Here is a 21,894-nt window from a genome sequence, read left to right on the forward strand (position 1 = left end):
TCTGTACAAAATTGTGGTTCTTTATTTTCTTGGTATTATAGTTGCCATACTTCTTAAAATTAAATAAAGACTCATGAGTTCAAAACAAAACAAAACTGAGTTTGAAGGGGAAATGGAAAAGTTTCCAAAGCATTTCTAGTTATTTATTTCCATATTCAATTGTGTATATGCTTTATCTTGAATATAAAAATAAAAATTTATTAAAAACTTCTTGCCTTGGACCTGAATCCCTCTTTTCAAAAAGTAGCAAACACTACACAGAAAAGGAGTGTGTGGAGTTAGGTCTAAGATCCTAGTGCCGTCTACTTTCTGATCTTTCCTTTTTTTAAAGTTCTGTGGCTGCGAGATGGTCATGTCGCAGAACTCTACACGACAGAACACTGGGAACAGCAGAATTTCCCAGGCTGTCTGCTCATCGGAAGATGGCCTTTGTTTTTTCCCAAGGAGAGAAACTGCCCGGATAAGGCAGTGAGCTATGCAGTGTTTAGAGTATTGGGTCAAGAGCAAAAAAAAGCTTTAGAGAGCCACACCTGTATTTGAGGGACAGCTCTGCCACTTGCTAGCTTAGTGACTTCAAGAAATTATTTAAACCGAAGGTCTGGGGAAAAATCCTAAGAACTCTTTTCAAATAGAGCCAGTGCTGCAAAGCTACGTTTCAGTCAACAACAGACTACATAACAGCAGTCCCGTAAGATTATAATGAAGCTGAAACATTTCTGTCACCTAGTGATGTCAGCCATCTGTTAAAGTCTTAGCTCAACATTACTGTAGGGTAAGCCCTAACAATTTTTTTTTCCTTTTATGTAATGGAAGTATGTGATGGCAGAGGCATCCATCTCAAAGAAGGCTATCTCAAACGTTGCCTGCTACAGGACTAGATAAAGGAGCCAGGCCACCACCCCCACCCCCGCCCCACCCACGAAGCTCCTTTGTTTTTAGACATCTTGGTTTCAGTAACCCTTTGGGCTATTTTTTATATCTGTTCTCAGGCTTAATTCCTGTTCTTATGTTTTAAATTCAATAAAGAATGAGCCCTGGAAACCCTAGCCCCCCACCTCGTCCCCAATAAAAGCAGAATCCCAGACCTGTGTTTGCTCTTTACACTCAAGCTGGCTGTATGGCCCCAAGTGTGCTGTGTAGTTTTCAGGTCTTGTAATAAACCTTATCTTCAAATTTGCCTGCTGGGTATTGCTGAAAGGTGTCTTGCAATCATAAACACCATTAAGGACAGTCCAACCCAAATGTTAGTTACTGATAGGCTGAAACCGGCACAAAACAATTACGTTTGTGGTGATGCTGGTATAAATGAACCTACTGTGCTGCCAGTCATATAAAAGTATAGCTTGCACAATCACAGTAGTGGCTATACCACCTGTGTTTGTGAACGTGCACTCTGATGTTCGCCCAAGGATGAAATTGCCTGACAACGCATTTCCCAGAACATATCCCTCTTGTTAAGCAGCGCGTGACTACGTAATCATGGTTTGTATGCGGGATAAGGGCCCTTCGAACTTATCTAGTCCAACCCCTTCATTTACGGGAATTAATTGAGGCCTAGAGAGTGAAAAGCTCACTGATGGTCAAGGACTGATTAAAGCTAGGTAGGACAGGAATCCAAGTGCCTAATTCCCATGGGGCTGCCTCTGTCTCATTTAATGTCCATAGAAATGCAAGGACACCAGCAACGTTTCCTAACACTGAAATAGTGTGAATGATAATCGGTATCTTTCTTCAAAGTTCTCTCTTTTCCAAGACTTAAAATTCTTCCTATTACATGAAGAAGAATGTTAAATACTACATTGGGTCATCTCTATTCCCTTGTTTTCAACTCAGCTAACTTGCCTTTTAACTAAAAGTATATGTTCCACTCTCCAGGTTAGAACTGTGATCAGTAAAAAGGCAAGAAACAAATTATAGAACATTCTAGATATTTCAAAATAATACAGAACCCCCAACCCTCAGCAAAAACTCTATCCAAATCTGGTTTTTCACTGTAACCCTAACCAAATGATCAAATAATTGATGTAGTAATAAGATCAGCCACCAGAGGTCGCTGCTTTCTAAACTTGTTGATCTGTCTCACCGTCTCAAGAAATGCCAGTAGAACAAGTAGAAGTACGGCAGGGGGCGCTAAAATCATCTTAAATATGCCCAGAGTGGTGAACTAAAAAAAAAAAAAAAAAAGAATTTAGACGATACCTGGTATAGTAGGCATTTGGTAAATGTCTATGGAGTGAATGGTTGGATAGTGATTGCCCTACAGCAAGAGTCAGCACACTTTTTCTGGATAGGACCAGATAGTAAATATTTTAGGCTCCACGGTGACAACTACTCATCTCTGCCGTTGTGACGTGAAGGCGACCACAGACAAACGGGCATGGCTGTGTTACAACAAAACTTTATTCACAGACATGAATTTCACATAATTTTCACATGTCACAAAACACCTTTTAATTCGTTTTCCAATCACTTAAAAAAGTAGAAACCATCCTTATTTTACAGACTGGAGGGGTTGCCTATACCAAGGAGAACGGAGTTGTCCTGTGCATCCACTCGATTATGTGTCACCATCACGTGTAGCAGCATCTGGCGCATTTTTAAAAGGCCTTAAGAAATGTTTCATGGAAGGATTGCTGAACTAATGTCACTTTTAGAGAATCGAGTCTCATAATGCTGCCAGGTGACTCTCTCTAAATAAGAGCTGGCACCACAGCTGTCATAGAGACTTGGCATTTGGACTCAGAAACCTGGATTCTGACTCCCTCAAATGACTTCTGGGGACCTGGAGATGGTCACCAGCCCAACCCTGGAGCTTCAGTTTCCTCATCTGTAAATGGTTAATAGAGAATAATATACGCACCCCATGGGGCAGTTGTGAAGATTCAACAAGCGCCGCCAGTAAATTGGAAACTGTGATGCACGTGGAGGTAGTATTGCTCCCACTATAATTCCCTTTCCATAACCTTCTATTCCTTAAACCGTATACCAGGATGGCAGAAAGCAGAACTGGTGAGGTCATCAAGAGGACACAATGATACTATGAAAGCATTTTTAGAAGCATTTACCAACTGTTTTCCGTACATTCTCATGACTAACACTTTTAAATATGTTTGATCAATATGTCCCTGACTTTACTGTCAGGGAAATTAGGGTGTAGCAGGTTAAATGTCCTGCTCAAAAACACAAATCTAGGAAATGGTGGAAGCAGGAAGCCGGCAGTCTGACTCCAAAGCCTATAAAACTTCAGCGAAGTGTCCCAGCCCCGCAAAGGGAGGGAGGAAGCCGGGAGCCAGTGGCAGGCCCGCCTTCCCCACAAGGAAGCTGCCAGGTCAGAGTTGCTGCTGCTGCTTAAACTTGAAACCACTTCAGCTGACCTTCATGTGGTTAGCACAGTCCTAGAAAAAGGAGGCTGCTGGTTTTCTGATACTTCGAACTCCCCACTCAGACATGGGGTGTAGCTAGAACGTAGAAGAGACAACACTGCAAACTCCTCAATGCCTATGGTATGAAACGCATGCACGGCAGTTAAAAAGAATGAAGAAGAATCATGCGTTGGTGGGAAATGATGTTGCAGGTGTACAGTTGAAAAAGGCAACTTGCAGATTATTGTATACAGCCTCATCTTATTTCTATAGAGGAACAAAATGAAACTATATATTTTTATATGTGCATTCATACACACACACACACACACACACATCAATACACAGAACATGTTCTTGAATTATATAAGTCAGATGATAAGAGCAATTACTTCTTGGGAGGGGGAGTGGGATGGAGTTGGAGTCAAGGAGTATTTTGCTGTATCTATATTATTAGACCTTTTTATAATGAGAATGGATTGCAGAAATACATTATTTGTATAACCCATCATTTATGTAGTCCAAAAAATATATAATTTGTGTATTTAGAAATCAAATATATTTAAGAAAGAGGAGGAAGAAAGCGTTCTGTTAGAATGGAGCCACCTGAAGCGTGTTCAGTCCTGACTTCTGTCCCTTGTACACTCTGTGTCCTTGGGCGAATAACTTTCCCTGACAGAGTCTGTTTCCTTTTCTATAAAACGAAGTCAGTAGTCTCCCTACCCACCCTCACCCCGCTCCACCCCAAGCCACGCTGCTGTGAAAGGCTCAGAGGTCTTGCTGTCCACACACAGAGAAACTGCAAAATGCCTGCAGTGGTGAGTGGATGGGGCCAACAGGAGCATGTCCACGTAGTGTGCAGGTTCCATCTAAAAAATGTGGGAAGTCAAAGTGCCTTCTACTGGAGAGCAGCAGCCCCAGTGATGTCTGCAGTATACAAGACTAAAGCTCTCCTTTGGCTCACACGTCTGATCCTCAGGGTCCATTGCTGGTCATTCAGTGACTCCAGGCTGCTGAATCCTGAAAAGGCTGCAGAAGATCAGTGTGGAAGGGCCTTTTCTGCCGATCAATCATCTGCCTGTACCGTTCCATTGTTTAAAGATGGAAATTGAGGCTCAGAGAGTAGAAAGGAGCAGAAGAAAACAATAGAGCAAGCGAGTGGCAGTTTCCCACTGGAATAGGCATGTCCCCAGTTCCTCTCCCAGTCCCAAGGGAGAGGAAGGGCAATGCTTACTTAGGCAACAAGAGATGAGGGAGAGGCCACGCTTGGCTTGTTCACCGCTCTCTCCTAGTACAGGGTCCAACACAGGAGTAAATAAATCCTGAAAATGAACAGTGTTGCATGCGTTTACAATCGGGGGCTTTAGCATCAGACATTCTGTGTTCGCATTTAAGTCTACACTTCCCAGGTCTGTTTCCTTGGGCTAGGCAGCGATTCTGTCAGCTGAGGTTTGCCCGCTTGTAAGCAGAGGTCATTTTGGAACCTGTAAGGATTTAATGAGGATTAAATGAGATGATCCATGTAGAGCACTTACTACAGTGCCTAGCAGGAAGGAGCTCATTAAATGTTAGCTTCTCTTCTTACTGCTACATCATCATCATCATCATAATCATCATCCTCATCATCTTCACTAAGATATGTTCTGGGTGAACTAAAAAAAAAAAGAGTAAAGGGAAAGGAGAAACCTAATCTGAACTGAATATAATAATAATTAAAAATATAAGTAGTTTCACTTCCCTTATCTCTACATTTCCCAGGAGTATGGACTGCAACTGGTCATTGAATCACATCAACTGATAACATTTGGAAGTTCATCCCTGGTAAATTTTCTTTCAACTCTTTCTACCTTAAGGAGTCCCTCGTGGGAGGTGGGGTGCCCCTACTGCTCTCCAAGACTCACTCGTCACCCTTTTAAACATGAAAGCACTGGGCAAGCTCTGAGCGTTGGCTTCTGGTTAGAATTTAATAACCTTGTTTTGTTGTCATTTATTTATCTCCATGGCTGCCTTCTATTTATGGCAAGTAAGGCTGACTTTCTATTTGAAGTACAATATAATGTTTCTTCCTAAAATAAATTTATGTAAGTGAAAATGTGAATTGACTTAAATAAAAATGTTACGTAAATAACAGTATTGGCAGGACACATATTTGGTCGAAATCCTAACGGTGGCCCTTGGATGATGCATGTTGAAATGCTCGTGACAATCCTACCAGCTCAGAGATTGTCTCCATTTTGTAGATGGAGCAGGCGATTCTAGTGCTGGGTAAGGCCCAAAGTGACACAGTGTCCCAGACACAAGCCTTCAGATCTAGCCCTGATTCGTTTAAATTCAAACCAAATATTCGACCTCAGTGTTCTAGATTGGATGGAAAAGAGGTTGCGAATTATAGCTAGAAGAGGTCAATGCATCAGATTTCCCCCATCATCCCAAACCAGCTGCTACAGAAAGGACTTTGACCAGGGCAAAGCTGGGTAATGGAGAAAAAGACTAAACCCATACTGATCTCTTACCAAAGAGAGACACAACACCAAAGAGAAGAGTAAGTAGGCAGAAGAACACCAAGAAGACATTACTTGTGTTCTTACACGAAGACAATGTTAAGGGCAATTTAGTTATAGCCACTCCCGGCCCCTCCCTGTATCCCCTCTGTCACCTACCCCCATGCCCGCCGCCCCTCCCCAGCAAGACAGCAATTTTCTCAGGAAAGCAAGTTAGCAGCATGATGAGGACATGTTGGTGAAGATGAGAAGGTGTAATCTCAGAAAGAACTGATTTTTCAACAAACACATACTTGGATGTTAGTTGAATAAGTTGGTTTGTATCTCTTTTGCTTTCTAGCTGCTGATCGTGAGCTGAATGGGAAGTTTCAGAGCTTCTACCTGGACAGTCTTGCAGCCTGGAGAGTCAAGTTGAGAAGGTGAACGTCCTTTATCCCAGGCATGGGGCAGTCTGGTTGCAGCATCCATCACGCCAGTGATTGTGAGGCCAATCTGGCCGACGTGGCCGGGCGTACGCCCCTCCTCCTCGGGAGCCGCTCTTCTTGACACTGAAGGCTTCCTGGAAGAGGGTGGCCTTCTCAGCGGGGAGGGCGAGATATAGGTCTCCTCTTTCCTTGGACAAGGTCTCAGTTTCCTCCTTCTGAGTCTTTCACATACATGCTATATTATCTGGATGCCCAGAAGCCAGAGATTGAAGTAATGCCAGGCTAGCTGCTGTCCAGAGAGAGCATATCTGGTCCCGTCCTGGAAACCACCAATGTGGGCGTTTGGCGCATCAGCCACATCCCCCAGGCCCTGGTCCAAAAAGGCAGCAAAGTTTGCCTGTGAGGCCCACTCTGCAAAGGAGGCCACCTTCTTAACAACGGCAACAGCTCCTATTCCTGCAGTTGCTGTCCTTTCTCTGGTCCAGGTTGCTGGTGACCTCTACGGACATCAATCACGGGCTGGCCCACAGAAGCATGTCCAAGAATCTGGAAGACGTGGACCCATGATATGGGGAGATCTCATTACCCCCTGTGTTGTAGTCTCTGGATCCCTGTTGAATCCAATTTGCCTTTTAATATGATAGATCTGCCATTGAGAAATAATATTTTACATAAGCAGATATGTTTGCTGAGCTCCTGGGAAGAGAAGCATTTCATAGGCAATAAATCCTTCAGTATTTATGTATGAGTGTATGCGTGCATATGTTAAATAGTAGATCCTATCGACCTTGGGGACATTAAACAAAGTTTACCAGCTGCCTCAAAGCACTAACCCGATTTCCCCTCACTGCAATACGGGTCCTATGGCCTCTGTCTTGGTCCTTCCCTAAGAAGCTCTGTTTGCTTCGAGGAGAACAGAGACCACATTCAGACAGCGTGTGGAGAGCCCTGGGCCCCCGAATTCACTCATCTCTGCTTTTTCCATGAAAAAGTGCCATTAGTGGGGTGACTAACCAGCCTCGTTTGCCTGAGACGCGTGAGTTTCCTGTGATGTGGGACTTTTGGTGCTAAGCCCATAGGACTAGTCATATGTAGAGTCTGACCATCCTTCTCACCATATCTGGGGACAGAGAGAAGAAAAAGAAGTCATGGGTTCTGCCCTCGTGAATGGAATAGGTGATAAGGAGGCAATCGTGGCTTCTCAGATTACTCAGGAAGGAAAGAAGGGTCCACGGAACAAGCGGAAGGGAGAAGAGAACTGGTGAGGTTAGAAATTTCTGGCACATCTTTGTCCTGTAGGTTGTATGACATATGCATCCCACCACCGCCCACAGAGCCTATTTCCTAGGCTTCCCCATAAGGACTAGCAATCGATCCTTTCAATAGGGTTTTTATCAGCAGCCGAAAGCAAAACAACTGAAAAAATTTATCCTTAGAGGCTCAACCTGAGGGGATAATCACCCCCAAGATAAAGTAATTTGGTGATAGCTTCGACATCAAGGAAGCATCTTTTTAGGGGCTTGGGGGGAAAGGACGTGCTGGTAAGAGACGCAGAAAAATGGTAGCGCCAGGAGCTTCCCAGGCAGGGGAGTGATGAAGTGACCCGAGAAAGTTGGTCTGAGGTTCTGTCTTTGCTCAGGAGTGGCCCGCCCTGCCTGCGACCAGGCACCGCCTCAGCACAGGCCCTGCAAGCCCCTGAAAGGCGTCTGATGGCAGCAACCCAGTTACCCTTCCCCATCATTATGGGAGGAAAGTGAATCAAGATCCAGTCCAAGTGACCTCAAAGCCGGTGTGCCAATGAGAACATGTCACCTTTAAACACACGCACATATCAGACCGGCTATAAAGATGATTTTTGGTAAATGGATCCGAAACCAAAACCTAAGCAGAGTTTCTAAAGTCTATACCTAAGAAAAAAGAAAAGAAAAATGTTCATGTCTATAAACTGAAAAAAAATATTGATGCTTCACTTCCTTGCTTCTGGATGGACCCCTTGGTGTTGATATCAACCTAATCTCATTAAAGAGCCTTGATTAATTCACCCATCAAAGCACATCCAGAAGCAGATGGCAGAATAAAGAGAAAACTGGAGCTGTTTAGTTTAGAAAGAAGAATCAAAAGGGTGAGTAGGTGGCAGATCATTGTCTTCTAATATCTAAAGGCTCTCGCGGGGAAGAGGGGGCCAATGGCATGGCCGCAGATGGGAGCTGGAGCAGTGACAGATGTGTGTTCCAGCAAAGGAAAGAACTTCCTTATGACTAAAGCTTCCCCACGACAGCAGGAACTGCATTAGGAGGTAGTGAGCTCCTGTCTCTGGATGTGTGTGAGCAAAGACTGACCAACTTCCGGGGGTGCTGTGGAGGATGCTGCTCTTGCGTTGGGCACGAGGCTGGATCTGACGATGCCTGAAGTTTCTTCTCAGCTCTGAGAGCCTCCACACTCTGGCCTCGGGTCCTGTCCGACACCGGTCTCCGTGTACCTTCCCAGGGCCCTGGGCCCCACTGTCTCGCGCCTCCCTGGTGGTGACGAGGGTCAGGAGAGGGGCAGGTGTCCCGTTCAGGCAGACACGCATGGGAATGAATGGCTTAGCTGTGAACGGCATCCTCAATCAGAAGCATGATTCCAAGGATTCCGGGTCATTGTGTATGGGCAGTTTCTCGAGTTCCGGGTGATGTCCGCTGTGAAGAACTGTGTACCTAGGGAGAAAGGAAAGGAAGCCTAAGAATTCAACAGACATCCTTCATATACACCGAAGAGAGCGCTCCGGCCCTTCCTGACTTCCGGTCACTGCATGCTTCTGAGAGCGTGCTGAGGTGGGGCTGGATGGGTGATACCTCATCGACAGGAAAGTCCAAAGAAACGCATCCAAACTGCTCATTTTAAAGGTGAGGAACTGAAGGCCTGGAGGGAACAGCAGGAGCAGGGTTGTGCCGACAGTGAGTGACGGAGCTGGGACTAGAACTCTGATTTCTTTTCTGCCAGCGAGGCCTGGGGCTCTCTTGTCACTCAACAGAATGGACCCTGTGAAGCACCTCAAGCTACCCCTGCATATGCTATGTTCCCTCTACTAGGGTGATCCCAGGTTCAGCAACATCAAGGTGCTGAGGGAGATTACTGAACCACCCAGAGTCTGAAAGACAGTATAACTGGATTTGTTCCTTTGATTCCTTTTGGTGACATTTGGAACAGTAAAACTATTAGATGAATCAAACAGCAAGTTGACTCTGAGCAGCACAGTGAAATTGACTACTTGACAAGTGTTTATTCTTTTTCTGCAATATTGCACAGTTGCACTCAATATGTTAAATGCATTCAAATCAGTCTTGGTTGCAAGTGGATCTTGTCATCAGTAACCCAGATTCTGGCATCTGGCAGTCATTCTAATAAAATTTTCAGAGAGTCTAGGAGCATCATCACCACTCACTTCCCTGAGGCTGGTGTGAGCACATACAGTAACACAAGTGTGCACACACACGTGCACACACACACACACACACACACTAGTCCATTATTTGGCATCGCATGTTGACAAGGTGGTGGTTTGTCATGAATAACATTAATGCTTTGCTTTGAATTGTAATAATTTATTGCTGACTTGTATTGATTGGTCAGTGTAGACTAGGATTGTACTAAACCTTTTCCAGGAATTACCTTATTTAATCTTCACAACAGCCCTATGATAGTAGTATGTTCATTTTTCAGTTAAGAGATAGCAGTATGTTCATTTTTCAGTTAAGCAAAATGACACATACCTTTAGTGACTTGCCCAAGGAAAAACAGGTAACATGTGAAGATACAGCCAATCAAACAGCCCATCTGATGCCCAACACCTACGTGCGTAGCTGGTCCTCACACAGCTCACGGACAAGGTGTACGTTTAGAATAGTGGGTCTCAACAGGGACACTGAGGAGGCATTTCTGGTGGCCTTGGCAGGAACGGTGTTTTTGGCGTCTAGTGGGTAGAGACTAGGGATGCTGCTAAACATTGTCCAATATGCAGCACAGTCTCCCATGACAAAGAACAGTCTGGCCCAAAATGTCAATTGTGCCAAGAATGAGAGACCTCGAGGAGCCAAATTGATATTTCTGATCACATAAGATGCACTGCCATGAAATGCAGGCCTATCTCTATAGTAGCTTTTCACACATCCCTCCTAAGTGTCTACTTCTCATGTGCTAATGAGTGAGTTGTTCAGGAAGAGGTGTGGACTGGAGCGGATATTCCGGGTGGAAGTTCTCTTTATCCAGAGGGCAGTTGAAAGGCGGCAGCTCTTGTTAGAGCTGGGGGTGAGCAGACAAACACGTTTTCTAGTTACACCATTTGGGTGGGTTCTGTCACCACGGTATGGTAGAGATACACACAGAAAGAAAAAACTAGTCTGAGATTTCCTTGGCGGGACTCTAGTAGAAGACAGTGTGTCTCTAATGGAGTGTGGCCTGCAGAGATATTCCCTGGGCTTAAGTATTCCTAAGTCTCCATGAGATACTTTTTAATCTGGTATTCTCACTTTGATAGTAAATAAATAATGTGAGCAGATTTGAAATCCCCTGGATGCCCACCTTACAAACTCACATTGCCTCGTGAACTCCGGTCACATTCAGGTCCACCCTGGTACTGCAGCGACAGTGACTAACTTTACGAAGTGTTTCTCTAACTAGGGTCCATGAACCCCCAGAAGTCTATGGGCATATTCATGGGGATCTGCACATCCTCAATTGGAGGAATACTGGGAAAAAGAAAGCACATGTTACTGCAGGCAAACAGAATAGCAGTCACGTCCTGACTCTACCATTTACTAGTTGTGTGACCTGGTCAAATCAATGGACTCCGCCAACCTCTCAGCTTTGTTGTGACAATAAAGTTAACATCTGTAAGAGGCTTAGCAAACAGCTGGAGAGAGAGTGGGTGTGGGAATCTCACTGTTAAAGAAACCAAGGTTCAGAAAGTGTAACTTTACCAAGGTTGAAGAAGTAGTTACGTATGAAATAGTTAAGAATACAGGCTCTTGAGGCAGAATGCCTGGGTTGAAAGCCTGGCTGTGGCACAGACTAGCTCCATGATGACTCCAGATATTCTGGGTAGTTGTGGGCATTACGTGACATAATGCACGTAAAATGCTTAGAATAGTACCAGCCAACTAGTATCAGCTCTCCATAAATGTTAGTACCGTTGCTATTTAATGGTTGAGGTACGATTTGAAACCAGTACTTTATTGCTGAATCAGTGCGGAAATCCAGGCCTTGGAAATTGATCAGATGTTTGTTCACTTAGCAATTGATCATCAGGCTGAAAGAAACCTTCAAGATGGCTTTACAGAGAAAGAAACAGGCCCAGAGAGAGGCTGTCTTCTGTCCGGAGTGGCCCAAGTTTTCCAGCTTTTTTTTGGTGTTAAGATCTTACTTGCAGTCTTACAGCTGCACTGGTGGAAAGCAGAGTCCAGATGTGTGAGTGTACCTGGGCAATGTCAAGTCCAAATGAAAACTGTCTGCTGTTTCCCAAGCAACAGCAAGGCAGGAGGCAGCTCCCTTCAAGCTGGGTTGCCTCCCCTTTTGCTTTAATTTACTCAAACATGACGGAGCCCCATTAGGTTTGGTAATTACCTGAGTCTACAATTCATTCACTGAGCAATTAGCATCGCACTTAAAGCAGCCTGCATGCAGCAATTAGCGGCATAATAATAGCCACACACTTCTCCTACTTGCCCCGCCCCCCGCCTGTTCAGCCTGGCGTTATAAGGAAATAATTAGATTGTATTTCATACAACCCTAGCCCTTCACCGCAACACAGTGCTCACACAGGGGCCCTTATAGGAAAGTGGAAATAAATTTTAATTATTAAAATATAAGGTGCATGGGTTTAAAGAGATTCAACCTTAAGGCAGAGTTTTACGGAAGCTGGAGCCCCATCGCCTGGAAACAAGAATCTCACACTTGGTGTTTTCTGGATGTTCAGGGAAGAAAGAGCCTTTCAAATCCTAGGCATTTATACATTCAGGCACTTACTTGTTTAAAAACATATTTTGAGTGCCTGCCACAGTCCAGGCACTGTGCCATGTCCTGGGGCTGTCAGGACAGTGAGAAAGACCTCCGCAGCCCCTGTCCTCATGGGCCTCACAGTGTACCGTGGGAGACCCACCGTTAGATGCGAAAGCACAGCCATGAGAAGTGTTAGGGAGGAGAGGCGTTTGGTGGTGCTGTGAGAGCATGTCACGGGGGATGTGGCCGAGGTTAGTGTGTCAAGGTAGTGTGACTGAGGAAGTGACGGAGATGAGAACTGAAAAATGGGTAGAGGTTAACCACGCAAAGAAGAGGAGGATGCAGGCAAAAAGGTAGCAAGTGCAAAGACCCCTGTTGTGGGGGAGAGGGGTGCTGTGGGAGCAGAATCAGGGGCACCCCAGTCTAAGATGAGGGTTAAGACTCAGTGAGGCTCACCATGCTAAGGACTGGAGGAGGTTAGAGTGGGGACCCAGAGGCAAATTAGGTGTATTAGCTTCCTATTGCTGCTGGAACAAATGATCACAAGCTTACTGGCTTAAAAGAGCACAAATGTATCATCTTAATGTAGAGGTGAGAAGTTCAAAAGGGGTTTCAAGGGGCTGAAGTCAAGGTGTTGGGCTGAGCTGCACTCTTTCTGGAGTCTCTAGGGGAGAATCCCATTCCTTTTCTTTCCCAGCTTCTAGAGGCTACGCACATTCCTTGGTCTATGGCCTCAGTGCTCTGACCTCTGACCTCCATCATCACATCTCCTCTGACTCTAAGCCTCTGGCCTCTCTGTTATAAAGATGTTTGTGATTACAGTGGGCCCACCTGGATAATCCAGGATCACCTCCCCATCTCAAGATGAATCGCTTAATCACAGCTACAAAGACTCTTTTGCCATCTAAGGTAATAAAGTCACAGATTTGGGGAATAGGGATGCGGACCTCTTTAGATAGCCATTATTTTGCATGCTACAGGTGATTTTCAAGGTGTCCAGAGATGTCGGTGGCTCAGAGATGTAGGATGGTAGTGGTGGAGGTGTTGGGAAGTAGTCAGATTCAGGATATATTTAGAAGGCAGACCTGACGGGACCTGTCGATGGACTGCACACAGGGGCAGTGAGGTCAGGAGAGGCACGGCACGGGCTAGGAAAAGGCGCAGAGCCGGGGAAGAGCACGGAGTGGCACACTTTGAAAGATAAGGACTGCTCTGAGTATATGCTACGTGGCGGGCCCCTCCTGATGAGATTAGTATCCTTACAAGAAGAGGAAGAGACCACAGTAGAGTGTTTGCATGGCTCAACTCCAGCTCCACCAGGAGAAGATACAACGAGAAAGTGTCTGTTTCCAAGACAGGAAGAAGATTCTCACCAAAAAGTGAATGTGCCGGCACCTTGATCTTGAACTTCCCGGCCTCTACAACTGTGAGAAATAAATGTCTACTGTTTAACCTTCCCCTCCCCCATCTATGGTATTTTGTTATGGCAGCCCAAGCAAGCAAGGGGTCTCAAGGAGTCAAAGAAAGAATGTGTATGAGAGGAGAAAAAACACAGTTTGGGTTGTGAGGATACAACTTTTTGCCCTTAAGCTATTAATTTAGGCGAAGCTGAGCCACCAAGAGAAAATCAGCAGAGAGGTGTGTGTACGTGCGTGTTTAGGTGAGTCTTTTGCTAGCAACACTTCACTTATCCCAGGGTCAGGCACCTGGTGACCTTAACTATCCGGAAATGCACGGAGGTGTTTTTGTTTGTTTGTTTGTTCTTTTTCAGGGTCTCTGAATCACGAGAGGAGTCATCAGGAAGGTGTGGACTTTTCTTATGGCCTTCCTCAGTTTTTCACTCCGAGGTATTTAAACTTAGTTTGCATAGAGCTCTAGAAAGCTTGGTTCTTCAAAACCCAGCAGAGCAGAGACTGGAAACCGGATGAGAGAACTAAAAGGGAGACAAGCCATGCTGGTGGTAGACGCGGTGATTACAGGAAAAAGTGACAGTCGATGTGCGCAAGGAGAAAAGAAAATCGGCAAAAATCAACACAGCGAACTCCACAGGGGCTATTGAATGAAGAGGAAAATATTTCAAACATCTCTCAAGGGCATTACTGTAGGATAACAAATAATGGAAGTTCAAAATAATAACTTTGAACAAAGGTACTCAGAATCTGATTCGATACCGGGGGAATCCAAATAAAGCCTGTAGTTCAGTTAATAGTATCGGGTTAAATGCTAATTTTCCAGCTTCGATAAATGTGCCGCTGTTAGGCATGAAGCTTGCATCAGGGAAGCTGCGTGAAAACTATGCAGGGTGCTCTGTGCTGTTCTTCCATAGATAGAAATGTGTTTCGAAATAAAAGATTTTTAAAAAATTTAAAAGGCTTAAAACAACAACAACAACAACACTGGGATTCCATCACAATAGTTTGTTTGAAAGAGATGAAGAAATTCACCAGTTATACCAGCGAGATACGAGATAAACTGGGTCCTGGGATAACCCAGATGAGAGCACCACTGAGGACCGCGACTACGCCGGCTGAGCTCAGCTCCACCCAGAGGACTTGGGAAGAAGCCCAAAATGAAATTTAGAAATTAACGAATAGGAAATAAAGTAAAGCTCCCAAATTATAGGAATCCTTGGCTTTCAGATCAATAGCAAGCAAGGTCCAGAAGGAACTCTGGGCTTGGTGGGTCTCTGCCAACAACTCTAGGTGATATATCCATTGGACTCAACCTGGCCCAGTGAGGACAGGAGAACACGCAGGATCCAAGGACATTTTGTGGGAAGATGCAAGTTGGCAGATATAGACAGACTCATAACACAGTGGCAGACTTACAGGACACGCTCAGAGTTAGACGGAAACTGGTCTATTGCAGAAGAGCAGGAAGAAGCTGGAGACAGAGGAACAGCCACTTTTAGTTGAAACAGAAAACAGCCACAGATGAAGGAGAGCCAAGCAGAAGCGGAGAAAGGAAAAAGAAAGAAAACGCAGAGGTTAGTGGACAGGTGACCTTAGCCGAAATGAGCATTCTAGCAGCCTCAAAGTTTGTTAACGGTGGGGAGGGGTAGGATGGGAGCATAATTATTGCACGACATGGTTATACCACACTGTATGTCTAAAAAGACATTTGACGTATATGTTGAATCATCACTAACCCCCTAAAACACAGTATGATTGTCCACATCTTACAGATAACAAAACAGGCTTAGAGATGTCAAGTTGTATTCAAATTCTAGCAAATGACAGAATCTGAATCCAAACTCAGATGTGTCTCATTTCAAATCTTACAGTCTTCAGTTTTCAGGAACCAAAGAATTCTAACCAATAAAATGAACGTTATAATTTATTTATATTGACTAAATATATACTTAAATAGAAAAATAAAAAAACACTTTTACAGCTAATATCTCATTTGAGTCTCAACAACCTGGCAGGTTCATACCACAGATCACTATCTTAATTTACCAATAAAAGAAGAGGCACAGAGAAGAAAGTTACCTGTCCAACGACACCCAACGAGTTAGCAGCTAAGTCAGAGCGTAAACCAAGTGTTCTGAGTTAACCATTCATGGGGTCACGGCCAAGGTTCAAACAGGAAGCCACCCTCCTTCTCCTCTTCTTTGTCGCTAGCCAGGCCCCATCCTGCATTCCTTACATCAACTATCCTATATAATATTCTCATATATAATAGCCCCACATACAATATCCCATATAGTATTCAGTCAACTTTGTGGGGTAGGTACTATTAACACCATTTTCTAATGAGGATCCTGAAGCTTAGATGCAGTGTGACGGGGATAAGCTAGTGTGTAAGAAGGAATACCATCACTCGACCCCAGGGCCCTCTGACTCAGAAGCACACACCTTTAAATTCTGACGGAGCCTTCCTTCTAAAAGCCTTAGCTTCCTGTGCACCTCCCCCCTCCCCTGCCCAAAGTCATATTCTGGGTCAGGCAAGCAATGAGGCTCTTTTCTTCTCGAGCTTTGGGTCCCATTCTAAGAAAGAAGAGCCATCCATGGCTCCTTCATGTTTCCCAGAGACCACCCCCCGCCCCAAACCCCTGCATTAAGAAACCTCATCCAAATATCCCCTCCACGCCTGCAGGGCTCCAGGTCCTAAAAGGCTGTCCTAACTCTGCCGACTTCCTCACGCATCCAAACATCAAGTTCCACTTCAGATGAGACAAGAGGCCAGGTGGAAAGCCAGGACCTTGGAATTGGGATTTTTAAGGGCAATATAATTCAAATAATTCCATAAAGTTAAAAAGCACAGACCATACCTTCTTTGGCTCTCTTCTCTCTTCTTTAGCTAATCTCCTACGATATATCTATGTCGAAGAATCTTTGAAATATAGTTGGGTGGATATGGCCATTCTCCCCATCCAGCCCTCTCTGACCATCTCAAAATGCGATATTCCCTGTCCTTCTTTTATACACGCATAAGCACTTTCTGCCTCTATAATTTATTTGACAACATAAGCAGCCTTGTGACAGCCCTTGACGTAGCTTATTAAATGTAACCTGCACATGCATTTTAAATAGTTTGTTCCCTGATAAATTATAAGCCTCTTGTGAGTAGAAACCGTGACTTACTCACCTAGCTCAGTTAGGGATTTTACTGACCACGAGCTCGGCAATGGTGGTTCAGAGTCAAGAGTCCAGAATTCTAATCTCGGCTTCATTACTTGGCAGCCTTGACACCTGGCTCCTTCCGATGCCCCACCTTCCTCACACAGAATTAACGACAGGACCTCCCTGAGGGAGTCAGGGTAGGTGTAAACTGAAGCAAGGCATACTCCCCATCGTTCTTCGTGCCCGGCGTGCGCCCATTAAATGTTAGCTAGCACAATTCAAGACAATTATGTGATTAAACGGTGACTTGGCCCCCCGACTTTGTCTTCCTTCAACCAGTCCTTCATCAGCCCGAGGAGAGGCCTTGGTATCCTTGACGAACAAAGCTCTCTAAAGGCTGTCTTCTGAACACCATGTATATTTTGCGAAAACTGCCAATTTTGATCATTCATATGCTGGCGTGTAAATTTAAGAAAGCAACTCAGATACTTTTAGTGGGCTATAAGTTGAAGATTTAAATATCAGTTGAAGATTTAAATATCTGGGCATCTGTTTGCATGACATGCTTTCCTGGAAATCAGACATTCTCCAGCCACTCAGACGCTGGGGGACAAGAGGCATTTTGGTGCAAGAGGAGCTGAGAGCACTCTACTCACCACTCAGTGGTTCCAAGTGTTCCTGTGAGGCTGGGATTACATCTGGGATAACATGGTTGTAAACTATTATACATATCACCTACATAATAACTACTACTCGGTACGTGTGTGTGCATACACAATCACACAGAGATTGTTTTATTATGTTTTATGATTTAATTGAAAATTTAACTACTCTTACATATTGATTTATACATTTGCTTTTAAACGCTAGTAACAATATTGTTTTCCTTGGATATGAACCTTAAAAGAGTCTAATGAGTGAACTTTTGAGAGTGCAACATGTAGGTAAGTTATACACATGTCTGAAAGTAGTGAGCAAATCCTGGCCAAAAAAATCCCAGCGATTTTTCTTTATGAAAATCTCAGAAGATATAATGCTTACAAACTTTTTGGCACTGCACTACACTTAAAAATGGGAGATGTAATTGATGTTATACATTGAAGTAATGGGTAACTTAACGCATTAATATAAAATAAAAATTTAGATTTTCAAAGATCTAAAAATTTGTATTAAAGACCTTATCGACTGTCCACTGTCCATATCAATCTTGTCGAATTAACGGTATAGTTTTCCTGTGACCTCTGGCTGTTCGCGTTTTCACTGGCTAGAGAGCTCATATAAAACCACACCCAGCTGAAGCTATGTTTTTATACACAGAGACTGTTCCTTACATTTGTATCGTAGACCAAGATCTTACAAAGCCCTTTGGCATTGATTATTTTATTTTTTACTCACCACAAACTCAAGAGGTTGGCATTGTGAGGGTTTGAATGGTAAAGAAGTCACATATCCCCTTTCCCCTGCCCAGACAATATAGAAGACTTTAAATGATCACACTAGACCTTGCTAACTGGTCAGCTTTACCTTCCTTAAGTTCAAACATGTTCGGTCCAGGCAGGGCCTCAGCCTGACAGCTTGGACAAAGCTACAGTAGGTCACAGACCCAGGAAGCAGCATAATTTAAGCTGTTTTGGCTGTTGTTTGGACAGTGATGTGACAGGCCGGGGGTTGGTTGCTGGTTAGCTAACACCTGGAAGCAGGTGTTTAGGAAAACTCAAAGCCAAGAGGCAAGGCTTAGTGGCAGACAGAGGGAAGAGGCCGGCAGAGAGCAGGGATCCTAGAGTAAAGGCTCAGAGTGCTTCAAACACCAGGAGAGCTCCTGCAACCTGCTTGGACATTCTAAGAATCTTGGCTTTTCTGATTAGCTCCACCCTAGTTATTGTTGGGAGAACTCTTTGCTGCTTAAAAGGGTCTTATCCACAAACATTGAGTTAACACCTTAGAATCACATGCCATAGGCTCAGAAAGAAGACTACATCTGGCCCAACACAGGGACCCACTGGGTGTCATCTCTCGCCTTCTTCAGACTGACCACTCTGTGTCCTGGACAACAGCTGAGGAACGAGTCACAGTTGACTGCCGTAGTCAGAGGCAGATCAGTAGCTTCCCGCAGTGTAACGAACCCCTAGCTTTGAATCCCTAGTACAAAGCGCACTTCCATTCATTCTGCTCTACACATCCAGTCAAAGCTGAAGCTTCTTAGGGGTACTTTTCATTATCTTTACAACAACAATACTAGGAAAAACTACTTTACTTACTGCCCAACGACAGAGTCTGCTGGAATCTACTGCCTTAAAATAACCTGAGCTAAAGTCGATTTAAGCTGCAGTTGGTTGGAAATGAGAGGGACTCCTTTCATGAGCGAACTTTAAAACATTACCTATTTTTATAGTCATCAACTCACTCTAATGCTGTATCACTATAATCTTAATGACATGCTTTAAACATCACTCTGAGTGCACATTTTGCTCAAATGTGTTGTAGCCCTTGGCCAAAACCAAGTAAAATACGGTTCTGATCTGAGCACACCCACTCTGATTTCAAAAGCGCCCTGGCTCCTCACCTCACATGTCCCTACTTCAGGAACCTCCGCTTGTCCCCAGCGGTAGCCTAAGGTCTGGCACATGCTGAAGCCATCCCTGTCTTGGATAGGAACCATTAGAAGGGTGTTGGCTGCTCTTGATGACTTTCACTCTCTGCAGCATAAACAATGAGGTGCTGCAGGAGGCTTGTGTTTGTTTGGTCAGGGCTTTTTCCATTCGGCTTGGTCATCAGCAGTTGGCTGGTTACAAATGCAGTCCTAAGATCGAATGGCTGGAATCCAATTATCCCAGCTTCCTGTCTGCAGAGCCCTGCCAGGGAAGAACGCAGTCATGTTTGCCTGCCTTGTCAGCTCCTGGGACTCAAAGTCTATCATTTGGAGAAAACTAACAAACAACAGATCCTCAGATGTTCTGACGGAGAAGCAACATGCTGTGGAAAGAGGTGCAGAACACAAAATCTAGCGCGAGCCTATGTTCTGCCTCTTCCTGGCTCAGTGTCTACCCCTTCACGTCTCTGAGCTTCAGTTTCTCATTTATTAGAGGAAGATAATAACACCAACCACTGGGTTGTTGGGAACTTCTAATGAGATGATGTATGTGAGAGAGCTTTGAAAACTATAATGATGATGGTGATGGTGGTGATAATAACGAGGTTAGCTGCCATTTATTGAGTGCCTGCCATGGGAAGGACACCACGTTGTGTGTTTAATAGACATCATCTCATTTAATACTCACGAACGTCTTCTAAAGAATCGGTGATGATGGTAATAATATTAATAACAATAGCTAACATTTCTTAACCCTTTATCGTACACAGGTCCCTAGTCTCAACATTTTATGCATATTAACATATGTAATCCTTAAATCATGGGGAATAAGTACTATTATAATTGACTTGACATATGAGAAAAACTAGATTACAAAAGTTGGGCAATTTACTCAAGATGATACTACCAAGAAAAGGCCACAAGGATTCAAACCCAGGCATTCTGATTCTAGAATAGGAGTCTGCAAACTGTCTCATAAAAGGCTAGATGTTTTGGTTTGGGGGCCACATAGAGGCTCTGTTGCATTTCTCCTCCTCTTTCTCCTTTTAGTTTAGTTTTCTGTTGCTGTTGCCGATTTGTGTTTGTTTTTACACTCTTTTACAAATGTGAAACCATTCTTAGCTCAAGGATCACACAGAACTAGTCTGATGGCTGGACTTGGCCCACAGTAATTCGATAACCTTTGCTCTAGAAATAATCTTTGTTTTCTAGATAAAGAAACTGAAGCTGAACTGAAATCAGGATTCTAATCCTGTTTTGTCTGCTTCCAGAAACTTCATCGACGCACACTCTAGTGCTTTTGTGTATGCTGTTAAAATGTAAGATGTCATCACTGAGTTAGGAATGCTTTGCTGAGCCCGGTCAATTCCCAAAGAGAATAGGCTTTTTCTTCTTGAAACAGACTTGCAGACAAGATAGCAGCCTGAGGTTTGACAGTGCCTGGCACATAGCAAGCGTGTCATAAATCTCTATTGAGTGAAATAATTCTGATTTCTGATTGGATTCAGTGATTCACCAAAATCTCAGCTGTTTTCTTAAACTCTTCTGGACCTTGTGTTTGAGTCTATAAGTGAAAGCAAGGACATATTCCTTTATGCAGTTCATAGGAAATCTGTAATAATTTATGAGATAATTTCCATAGAGCTATTTGGAGAAAATAAAGATGCTATGTAAAAAAATATCATCTCTACAATGAATCACTCTGGTGACAGAAATGGCACTTGGAGATTGTATTTATGACTTTGAAATAGATTCATCACTAACCAGAGACAGGACAATAGGAAGAACTCTGTGATGTCATCAAGTCAATATTATCATACCCACTAAGACAGTCTCACATTAAAGAAGGAATTTTTATTTTAACCTTGGGATTTTACTTCAGGGAATCAATGAACTTCTTGGAAATGTATTTAAAACTTTTATGCATATGTCCTGATTTTTAGGCGAAAGGCCATAGATTTTATCAGGTTCTCAAAGAGTTTTATTATCCCTTGAATGTTAGAACTACAATAAAATTGTTGCAGTGTAGTTTATACCTGATGAGGAGGAGGGAAAGAAGAAACTTGCTGGTGTACAATGATCAGTATTAAGTTTTCCAGATGCCCCTGTCAGCATGATGCTTTGTTATATCCTCAGAATACCCACTTGGGGTCCCATGTCAACTTGCCAGTTCCCCACTGGCACCGGTGTCTGGGTCTGCACCTCTGCCTAGAAGATTAATCACCAGACAATGCTAACTGCAGTGCCCAGCACTCAGGGAAGCCAATAGGGCAAAATCCACAGAATGAGGCAATAAAGTCTATTTCATTTTATCGTCAGCCTCAAGGTCAGGCAGGCCCACAGAGACTGCCATAACAAGCCATGAAGCCTTTTTTTTTTTCATTATTAGCATCTAGCATAATGCCTAGCACACAGTGGGTGTTTAATAAAAGTTTGTCTGAATGAAGATGAAGATAATAATGATATTGATAATTT

General features: G+C 43.9%; 1 protein-coding gene across 2 annotated transcripts in view; it reads right to left on the reverse strand.

Annotated features, from left to right (window-relative positions):
• Window positions 1-8,746: 8,746 nt before the first annotated feature.
• The window catches only part of HTR4 (5-hydroxytryptamine receptor 4), a 115,684-nt gene continuing 102,536 nt past the window's right edge, over window positions 8,747-21,894 (reverse strand). The window contains exons 6-7 of one of the 2 annotated variants that reach the window (XM_006906371.1): window positions 15,093-15,168; window positions 8,747-8,984 (exon numbers count right to left, since the gene is read on the reverse strand). In XM_006906371.1, coding sequence (XP_006906433.1) covers window positions 15,108-15,168 — 61 coding nt within the window. In that variant the 3' untranslated portion in view covers window positions 8,747-8,984; window positions 15,093-15,107. The remainder of the gene's footprint in view (window positions 8,985-15,092; window positions 15,169-21,894) is intronic. The other variant, XM_006906370.1, reaches the window with a different exon arrangement.

The sequence above is a fragment of the Pteropus alecto genome, unplaced genomic scaffold, assembly GCF_000325575.1.
Source record: "Pteropus alecto unplaced genomic scaffold, ASM32557v1 scaffold40, whole genome shotgun sequence".
Classification (NCBI taxonomy): Eukaryota; Metazoa; Chordata; class Mammalia; order Chiroptera; family Pteropodidae; genus Pteropus; species Pteropus alecto.